The sequence below is a fragment of the Triturus cristatus genome, chromosome 8, assembly GCF_964204655.1.
Source record: "Triturus cristatus chromosome 8, aTriCri1.1, whole genome shotgun sequence".
Classification (NCBI taxonomy): domain Eukaryota; kingdom Metazoa; phylum Chordata; class Amphibia; order Caudata; family Salamandridae; genus Triturus; species Triturus cristatus.
The window spans coordinates 264,531,781-264,543,018 of NC_140591.1; the positions used below are offsets into that span (position 1 = coordinate 264,531,781).

Sequence of the window (11,238 nt, forward strand, 5' to 3'; positions counted from 1 at the left end):
CAGGGTGGATCACTGCTGAAGTAATGTTTCAGGGATGGCGCAAATTCAAGTGATCAACATGTTTCTTGCCTGAATAGTCCTCAGATTTAGTGGGAATTTGTCAGGCCCAAAGTTCTAAAAAGCTTTCTACAGAGTGGTTGGTTGTCTGGTAATGTGACCAAACCTTTCACCTACAGTGTGGTACCTGAATTTGGATGACTGACCTATAAAAAAAAATATTATACATTAGACATATAAATCATCGATATAGTCCAAAGTAAACCATAAGCAACGTGGAGTGTTCCCTCGAGATATGGCATGCATTAAACCCTTTTTGATATATTATTAATAAAAAGTGTCAAGAATGTTAGTTAAAAAGAGCTAATTGTTAATTAGCTCATTAAAAAAGTGCGGTGGAACAACAACCACCGTGGTAGCAAAAAAAGATATGACACTCACCCCTTTGGGATTGGCAATAATCAACAACTACTCTCGGCAGGGAGGACACTGGAAAATACTTAGGGGGTCATTAGGATGGCGGGCGGATCGCCACCGCAGGCTCGGCGTTGGCGATCCGCCCGCCATCCCAAATAGGTTTACCCCCGCCATCTCATTATGGCGTGGAGTATCGTGGCGGACGGAAAGTCTGTCTGCCGCTTTTCTGCTGGTAGGCAATCTTTCCGATTGCCGGCTGGGTGGAGCTGGGGCATAATAAGCCCATCCATATTATGATGCTGGGTATCACAGGCCTTTCCCTGGTGGCTTCGCCGCCATGGAAAGGCTGGCGGTGTATTTTCTTTCGGGGCCTGTTGCAGGCCCCCGAGGGGGTGAGGGGCAAGCACTTGGGGGGTAGCGTGCGGTACCACATGGTGCCTGCCACGTTGTGCATGGCAATGCACAACATGCCTATTTGTGCAAATTGATATTTTTTACTCATTATTCTGTCTCTGCACCCTTTGTATAATATGGAAGGTGATTCACAGGCAGGGACGTCAACACTTCTCTAAGGGTATTACTTTCAGCAATTCTTTGAGGACCCTTCATTTAGCAATAGACCTGAAACTGTGTGTTAATTAAGAAGCTTAGAGGTAAGAGTCAGCAGGTGGCAGATGCCACATCAAGGATTCAAGTGCCTATATTCATACGGTATATTAGCTGTTTGAGTTGTTTTAGGAGGGTGTTGAAACTGCATGGTGTGTGCAGCTCATAGTTGATTCTATGCCTGGTTTATTATTTTATCCTTTATATATTTCATTCTATGATGTAAGGAGCCCTGAAGCTAGGGTACATCCTGGCATCTATTTCGACTTTAGAAATGTAATTAATATTAAATGCAATTGAGTGGGTAAAGGAAACCTCTATTGGAACCACACCAGGGAGTCACCACTGGCACCAGCAGCAGCTTCTTGCAAATGCCACTGGATCAACACATTATTCCAGAACCATCTTGAAGAATAATCCATTATGTTAAGTCAAAATGATCAGTACAGAAAGGAATACAGCAAGGAAGTAACAAACAAAAGTAACCAAAAGTAAACTATACCTTATGTAACTATGGGGCTGATTACGATGGCGTTATGATTGCCTGCATCAACAATATGGTGGCGGTGCCTAGCATTCACCGTACGCCATATTACGATGATACCTCCCCACCAGCCGGTGTATGGCCATGAAACCTCCATTCACAGGCTGGCGGGGATTGCATTTGGAGGCCCGTAGCGGGCCCCCTTGTGTTGGGGGCCCGCTACGGTGGCAGTCGCATCATAATCGTGTGTGCGGGACCACCGCAATCTAGGCAGACGGTCCCAAGCACCGGCACGATGGCGGACGGACAGAAGTCCGTCCGCCATCGTAATGACCCCCAATGTTCACTAACTCATATAATGAAAAAGGACATAGCAAGATGTCAGACTGCTAGCTCATTCATTCATCTAGGTCATTGTAAGAGAATGTATCTGAAACTGGAGAAAGAAGAGCAAGCCAATGAACAAAGACTTGTGCCTGAGGGGAAAGGCTAGTAGCACCATTAGTAATATTACAGTTCTCTTCAAGGGAAGGTCAGTGGATCGATTGCAATTGATAAGCTGATATGAGTCTAACACATACTTGTGTGACCACAGCGAAAATAAAACAACGATATATCACTAACAAGTTCAGAACTAATGGGGCAGAACCCATTATGGAGTATCTGCAGAAAACTGACTTATTGCTGATTGTGGTGTAAATAGCTGGAGTAGATAGCAGAACTGTCAGAAATTATCCAAGACAAGATTTTTGACAACATAACAGTTCCATTGCAAATTAATTGTGTAAAACGAATTTACATGTTGTCCTAAATGTTGAGTCTTCCAAATGCCAGGAGGTAGATAGTGCAAACCCACACCATGGGGTCCTGAGGACATCACAGGCTTCATCTCTTATTCCACTCTGAGACCTTTCACAACTGCCTATTAGCTGCTGAGGTGTCGAGACAATAATTTATAAGTCCCACAGCCCTTTATTTTCTGAAGGGTTCATCCCCCTGCGACCAGGGATCTCAAGGAATGGGCCAGAGAGACCAGACGTGCCAGATGCTAACCAGGCTGCCCCTGAGTAAGGCCAGTACATGCCGAGAGTTTTCAAATAGAAGATGGTAAAGGCAGCTTTTTCTTTAAGCAAATAAACTACTAATGCTGACAAGACAGGCGCACACAGTTCCAAACCAGGATACCTTTTGTAAATGTAGAGGTCACAAGTATAAAGGTGACTTTAAACATTTTTGATGAGTGATAGTGAGATAGTCACTAGGGGGGCTGCTTCCTATAAAATTAGTTAATCTGCTCATTGATTTGCATACATTTGTGAAATCGCTTTATAAAAGGTACTGCATTTTTGGTTTCTAGGCCTACCCATATTTAGGATAATTATTGTGGAGAAATCCTTAAATATAGTGCTTGGGTAAAACGAACAACTTAATTTTGGTCCGCATTTTTTCTCCACCTGGAAAACAGTTTTCTTTGTGGAAAAATCACTCCCCTCGCACTGCCTACTTTCTCATGCCAGGGTATCCTTCCTCCTGCTTGCACAGGAGGGCCATACTTTCCACTCTAGAGCCCTATTGTGGGGCTCTGCAATACTGCAGGGGTGTCACCTTTTCCACAGATACACTCTCGACTACCACACTCATAACAGATGCGCTCTCTTCCACCCCTCTCTCTTTATTCATAAATCTTTCCACGTCGTGGATTCCTCTCTTTACATATATCTTAACTTCTCAGTGCTACACATTTTCCACAGATACTCTCTCCTTCCTTCTGCTCCTCCCTCCTATCTGTTCTTTGCGGTCCCCATTTTCCTTGGATTGCATCTTCGCAGCCCCAGTTTTGCTTCATTCCGGGACCACGCTCACTAAAGATAGAATCTTTGTCAACTCCTCGTGCCACAAATACTCACTCTACTCTCTACTGCCCTATGTCCATAAATACCCTTTTGATTCTCCAGTTCATGATTAAGAGTTAAGTCACAGAATACAAAGTCCTTCTTGCTGATGGTGTGACTCATGCCATGAATAGCCCTCTCATTTTATCAGTTGTTGCCCTGTTGTGGAGCCATCGCCTTCATGGATTTTCTCTCTATGAGAAAGCTAATTAACAAATTAATCATGCACTTTGATATTATATTTGTGTTGCTAAGTGTAGGCCTTTAAATAACGCCCAACAAAAAAATGTGCATGATTGTTTCGCTCTGTAAAGCAGAAAAATATTGTGAATCAATTTTCATCTGCTGGTCCTGCTACTGGTTTCTGCATAAAGTTGCAAGGGTGAAGGCTGGGGGAGTTTCTTACACAAAGAAATGTGCAGAAAGAATATTGCAGGGAGAGCATGTGACAATGTGCAAGAAATTAATTCATGCAATGTATTTTAAAGATGATGTTTTCTTTTGGAGGAAAAGATTACATGAATAATGAATACCTGCACTCGCATGTAATTATATTCTAATGATACGTGTCCAGATGGAAAGGAAGAGAAATGTTTTTATTTTCATGTAACACCTTGTTTCCTAAATTGGTTGATGACTGGATGTGATGCATTTCAAAATGTCACAATTTGTTTTGTGTAATGTGTATTGTTTACAACGTATAAATAAACTTGAATTACTGTCAGGGGGTTTCTTTGTTAATTCGGCTTCATTCTGCTCCAATCTCTATTGGCCTGCGCTGCTCTTTTCCAATATTTTTAGAGCACTTCCTTGTGGTGAATTTGCTCATATTTTGAATAATTTGCTTAATAATTATTGCTTTAGAGCTCTATTTTACTGCAAGCTCACTTGAACTTACTTAGCACTAATTGCACTTGTTGGTTGTTTTAACTTAAAATTAACTTGATCGACGTTCACAATTTTTGGGCTCTTTCTCTGAGCACACAAGCATGTGTGTGTTTTTCTCAATCATCCTGTTATTTGATTACTTCTTTTTAAACTGGATAGGGTATCATTTGTTTTGACAATGTGCCCAGTTCATACAATTGAGTTTTCGTTTTGTTTTATTCTTTGCTGGCTACCTTAATAAATCTAATGACTTTGCCTCCCACTGATCCCTCGAATTGACCCTTGCTGATGGAAGGAAAGGGTCGACCACTATCCCTATCCTACCTTGTTGACCAATAATCACAATTACCACATATACATTACTGCAAACAGAGAAGAGCCCAACCTCTCCCTGAAATTAATGTAAACTTATAATGGTCCTACCAAACAAGTTCATTTAATGGTTAGTAAAAACAAATGTATGGCAAACCCGCCATGTGACCATAAAACCGAATTTTACTTTAGATGAGGGATGTTCCTGCAATTCCCTAAATGGGATCCACAGCCATCCTTGCAACTCGAGATGCATTCCGAGGCAAATATTTCATGTAAATTGGAAAAGGCATCTGTATGCAATCTTCGCCATATTTATTCCTGCAGTAAAAACCTGGTCCCTGTGATATAAGAAAGGATGGTTCGGGGCTACCTTCGAAAACAGGGCCCACCATGAGGATACCATGATGTTAAGTGAACATATATATATATATATATATATATATATATATATATATATATATATATATATATATATATATATATATATATATATACACACACACACACACCCCTTGTGGTTATGGCGGCTAACACTGTGTCACTCCGGAGAGGTCTAACAATTGGTAAATCAGGTATTTCCCAGAAGGTTCATGGACTGAGTAAGTAATGTCATATGGTTTCATATGCACCTCTTACTGTATCACACAATGGCCTCCCATCCTTCTCTCAGGCACACCTCTTCGCTTAGACTAACTCACACATTGTTCTTCTTCTATTCTATCATGAAGGCCCCTTCTGGTTCACTTTCCTACAGAATGTCCTTTCTTCCTGTATTCTTTCCATTCCTTCTCTCACGTACACACTGTCTCATATGCTCTCTTGCACATCCTTCAGTTATTCATCCCTTTGTTCCTTTCTTCCTTTTCTTGCACACACCCTTTCTCTTACACATTGCCAAACAATGTTTTTCTTTCCCCCATTTGTCCCCTCTTTCTCTTAGGCACACTCTTCTACTACATTATCATTCAATGTCCTTCCTTCCTCCAACTCTCCCTTCCCAATTTGTTTCCACATGCAGACGTCTGCTCTTACACTCTGTCCCAAGGCCTTTACTTCCTCTCTCATGCATAGCATCCATCCAGCATTCAGGAGTTAATTTCCTTGATACCGGATTCTTGCTCGTTCAGAGTGTTCTAGAGACATCAATAGAAGTCTAGGATGAAAGAGATGAGGGAGACTGGGAGCCAGACAGGATTTATTTTGATCAATCTGTGGAGCCAGATGGAGAAGGTACCAATCAGTTGGCCATCTTTACTTGTAATGTAGCTGGGTTATATCTCTTACATTGTCAAACAATTACTTTGGATGCTTTTAGTTTGATGACCCCTACTACCCAATCTAAACTCCAACTATTCCTGAACCCATTCAGTGCTCCGAAACTGTGCTTGATCCTGAACTCTAAATACTCCTTTAGTTGCCTGAAACCCACCCCATTCCTGATCCCTAAATAAGCTCTCACCACTCTTAAACGCCACCCTTCCCTGACCCCTAAAAGCCATCAACATCCTAAACAACATGCATCTCAGATCCCTAAAAGCCCCTCACCACCCATAAACACCATCCACCCCAGATCCCTAAATACCTCAGCAGCCCTAAACACCACCGATCCTGATCCCTAAAGGTCTATTCTAGGCCTAAACTCTAGCCATCCATGCACCATAAAACTGCCCTCACCACCCCTAAACTCCATCCATCCTTAAACCCTAAAATCCCTTTCTACATCCAACCTTCACCCATCCATGATCTCTTAAAACTCCTCACCACCCCAAACTCTACCCATTCCTGAACCCTAAAACTTTCTCGCTATAACCTCTACTCATCGCTAACCCTCACGCTCCCAAAACTCCACCCATTCCTGAACTCTAAAAGCCCTTCACCACCTCTAAACTCTACCCATCATTAAACAATAGAAAACGCCTCCGTGCCATAACTTCACTTCAAATCCGTCCTTCAGCTCTAAACATCACCCATTCCTGTTCCCATAAAAAGCTCGCACTATCCCTTAACTACACCTAATATTATTGTCATTTTTGACTTTTCCTTAAAATTAGCTTTCCCTTAAAATGTTTCCTTTAATTTTCGATGTTTTTGTACTTTGTTAAATTGTCTTTCCTTTCAATTGATTTTCCATGATTTGGTTTCCTCCAATGTGGTTTCTCAGTTTTTGTTTTTCTATTAATTCACATGCATCAATTACTGACAACTGAAGACTCACCTCTTCATACAATCTAAGCCCTGCTTACTAACATCTCTCTTTGTGCCCTTTTATAGACTTTTTAGAAATTCTTGCGCCTTATGGCTGAGGTGAAGACCTGAAAACAACCTTTGTAGAGGGCTTTCAGTATGGATTGTTGAACCAGTGTAGCCAGAGCCCCAACTGCTTTTGAAATAATCCAACAGGTTCCCTTCCTTTAGCTGAGGCAATAGTCATGCCTGAAAAAATTATTTTGCAGAGCAAGTTGATTTTTGCTGCATTAATTTGAGAAGAATTTGCTCTTAACTGAGAGTTTGAAAAGTTAGCCAAGACTGTGCGTGGGTTTTAGGAGGGGATTGAGAATTTAGGGGGAACTTGTGTGCCCTTATGATTGTGAAGCCGGCGCTGAAGTTAGGCATATATGCATTTGTGTAAGCCTTTCGATGAAAGGAATCGTCCCACATTCATTTTCGAAGTTTTCTGGTATTCCACTAATTCTCAAACTGGAGCTATGGGACTGGTTTTGTAATTCATCCTTATTTTAATTTACTTTTCAAATTCCCCAGAAGTTTTTCTGAATTGCCCCTCTCTGAACTTCTTCTTCTGATCTAATTCATCTAACCTGTCAGTTATAATTGTGAGATTTGATTGATGCCGCAGTCGACTCTCAAGTTGTGCCATTGCATCACTCTCAGAGAACTTTAATTCCCTGACTTCTAATAATATTGGACATATGTACAAAAAAGTTGTGAATCGGTAATCAGTCGCAAACTGGTTACCGGCCGCAAAAACAGTAATTTGCTATGTATGAAATCTATTTGCAGCAGTAAATTTAGCATTGCGAATTAATTATGAATTATTATTTTACCAACTCTAAATAGGGAATCGCTATGAGGAAATTGGTAATATCAATTTGCTATTCCTATGTTCATTACATTCTCAACAACACCATTTTGTATGCAATTTGCCACCAACTCAAACCAGGTAATAACTGTGTGCAAACTATGAAAGTGGCCCATATCCGTCAGGGGCTTTCCAAAATGGCTGCTCTGTATGTGATGGCATGGAGAATTCATATTCTGGCTGGTATGCAGAGAAAGGGAGGAAAACAGGAGAGGATCTTTATACTGAAGATTATAATATTTTATTAAGTACAGGCTTAGTAGCGCCGTTATCCTGGAGCTCATAGCTGATTTAAATCCTCCACAGCTCGAGAGACACACCTTGCGCAGTACGTCCATTCCCACCCATGTGCAGGTTTTGTGTCGTTTGCATCTTTGGCCCTCTGGTAGCTACTAAGGTGTCATTGCAGCAGCTGGTGATGTGTCACAGAGCGCCCTTTCTCATTTTTTCTGTGCATTCCTCGATGCAATGTTAAAGCGCGTTAGGACCTATATCCTATATATTTACCCAGTAATACACAGGAATTGCAGGGAGCACCCATGACTCTTTCATGTTCCGACATAGTGAATTTACCAAAGGCTACAAAGAAGAGCTTTTGATGACCGGTATTTATTGGGTAAATATGCATAGAGTTACATAGAATATAGTATAAATGTGTTTTTGATTCCATAGCTAAATATGTTTTAGTGTGTTTGCCTAAAGGCCACAGTTAATGACACCATATCTATCCACTACAACTCCCAATGAACGTCGGTACAATGAGGTACACAGTAGAACCAGAGGCGTCATAAAATGCACATTTGGAATCATAAAAAGTCAATTTAGATGTCTGCACAAAAGTGGAGGTATCCTGCAATACTCTCCAGAGTTCAGTTGTAAGATTGTCCAAAATGTGCTATTCTGCACAATATTGCTACAAATATGGGACTAGCTGTAACACTGTCAAGATCAGGAAGGAGATTCAATCCCACCACCATCCACACAAGAAGAAACCTGTGCTGCAGAAGGGCGTTTGAGATGTGCCAACATGATCCAATCTTTTTTTTCAACATAAGTTTGTACATGCATTCAGTCTTACATAAAGAATCAAAAACAACATGTGTATGTTGTATAATTAAATATACCTTTATTTTCAGGTAAAAAATGGTACATCGGCAAAGATACTTCTCTTTGCAGGCGTTTTGCTGGAGAAAACAAAAATTTGAAAGTGAAATGCTAGGTCAGGATGTTACAGTACACTCTTTGTAAGGCTCGCATTTATTGCGAGCTGATGTTTTAGCTCCAACAATTTCAGCAGTACCACTGCAACTCCTGCTTTGCTACATATTTAAACTGTTACTGAAATACTGCTGACACTCGATTGCTCCTCACTTTCTCCTACTCCAGCACGTGTGCCACTTGCAATGCTAATTGTTTGCATTGTCTCCTCTGCATTTGTTACTTGCATTAGGGCTTTTGCCACATTCCACCTGTATGCTAACGGTGCAATGAGATAAGGTGGTTGTAGAATGTGCCAGGCAATTGATGCCATGAGTTAGCCCATCAATGCAGAATGATGTATGGCACTCCCTATGCCTTTGCTGCATGCTTTCACAGTGTAGTTGTTGACAAAAGGACTTGATAGTATCTATGAAATTAGATAAATTGTCATTAAGTGCCATCTGTTTGGCAGCTAGGTTACTTGTGACATTTTCATACGCAGTTATGTTTTTTCGGGGTTACCAGTTTTTGATTAATAATTTTGATCTGCTTCTGTTGCAGGCACTGAACCTTGACCTTAGAGGATTCTAAACCTCCAAAGAGTTGCTGGTCTGCAGGACTCACAACATTTGGAACAAGTGATTAAGGTTGAGTGTTTTGAGGATGACGAGTGCCAAGCCAATAACTTCCCCACAGGTGATCTGGCCTCACTGCAGGTTCCTGTGCAACAGTTGGTGTGATGTCCTCCCACCTTTCTTCTGCTGTCTTTCTATGGTCCATAACTGCCTGACTTATATTTTCAGAATGTATTTGACTGGCCTGGCTCCAGTATCATTTGGGTCATCTACATACATGTGTATGCAGGGCCATCTTAACAGCATTATAGGCCCCCGGGCAAAGCTGTGCACTGGGCCCTGCCTACAGAACCACTCGCAGGAATATAAATGTTTAACAGAAAATTAATGTTAAATTCTGGTCTGCATGGGGCCAAAATGCTTCCCCGACAACTGCCCAGCGTGCCCATGCGTTAAGATGACACTGTGTGTATGTCTTCTGGACCTTCCCTTCCAGAATAGTCACTTTCTGGAGGTGAATTTTCAGTGTAGAAATAGATTGACAAGACCTTAGTGATTTATTCTTGGTTGTATGTTGACTGTATTTATGACATTTACTATTACATTTATTTGTTCTTCTATTTGTTGTAGATTTTGTTACATTAAATATCCCATAATGTACTTTGAAAGTAAATGAAATACTGCTATTGTATATCTAAGTTTTTGACTTTAGTTTTTTTATTACTATACATCACTATGGGTGAGTAGTTTGTTTATTTGTCTAAATGACACTGTTCAAATCAGTAGCCGTTTCTGCCTTAGGGTGCCGGCGTATTGCCCCACTTATATTTGCCCTGCCTGCAGCAAAATAAATATAATGATCAAGAGACTTTATTTACATAATCATTCCATTCATGTGAGTCAGTCAGCCCGACTGCAGCAGAAGCCGACAAGGGGGGTGGGGCACATTGATATTTGGTGGAGGACACGAGATGTGATGATGATTGCAAGTAGAACTGAGAGCGCATCGCAAAGTGTGCATGTCAGGTTGACCAGGTGCCTTTCGCTGGCCAAACCGACATGCGCAGTACAGGGTTCTCTGTACTACTCATTGAGTGAGTGGGGGTTGCCCAAAACTACGGACCTCCAGCAACTTAATTACCTTTGAGTTTGCCTACTCACGCCAATCCTGGTGCTGGTCTCATGCTGTGTAACAGTCTGGATTGGCTGTCAGGTGTAGTAGAACTTTGGGTGCAGCAGTCGTTTTCCACAGATGGCACCGCAGGGATTGTAGGGTCTGCAATGGAGTAATGACCAATCGCTGTAATGGCTTTGTGAAGCCATGCAGTGGTTGGCCATTTCTGCAGTTGCTGGGTGGGCTATCAGTATTATCTGTCTTACCCCCCTCTCCGCCAGCGAGCCAGAGGAGCCACACCACCACTAGTGCTACACACCTATGGTGCTGTGGCCAGGAAGGCATTAGACTCGAGCGGCAAAGATACGGTGGAACCAAGGACGACACTCAGACGACGACAACTAGTATAAACACCACAGCCAGCCACTTACTTGATGATTTCCATTTCATAGCAAAAGTAGGTGGCGAACCGTGGCAACCGTGCATGCCCAACGACGGTCAGACGACACACACCATTTTAAGTTTGGTGGGGAGGGGGAGAACGGAGAAGCCGCAGATTCAACCAGAAATGACAAAGAGGTGAAGTTGGTTTGGGTAAGGGCCGGTTAAAATTAACAACACAATAATCCCTGAACCTTACAGATCCCAAAAAT

General features: G+C 41.8%; 1 protein-coding gene across 5 annotated transcripts in view; it reads left to right on the forward strand.

Moving 5' to 3' along the window:
* AASDHPPT (aminoadipate-semialdehyde dehydrogenase-phosphopantetheinyl transferase) overlaps positions 1–10,149 on the forward strand; it is a 301,142-nt gene extending 290,993 nt beyond the window's left edge. For 2 of the 5 annotated variants that reach the window (XR_014967670.1, XM_085621482.1), the window contains one exon: positions 9,458–10,149. Coding sequence is in view for 1 of the 5 variants with exons in the window: in XM_085621481.1 (XP_085477607.1) it covers positions 9,458–9,464 (7 nt within the window). In the remaining 4 variants the exon portion in view is untranslated. The remainder of the gene's footprint in view (positions 1–9,457) is intronic. The other 3 variants (XR_014967671.1, XR_014967669.1, XM_085621481.1) reach the window with 2 other exon arrangements.
* Positions 10,150–11,238: the final 1,089 nt, after the last annotated feature.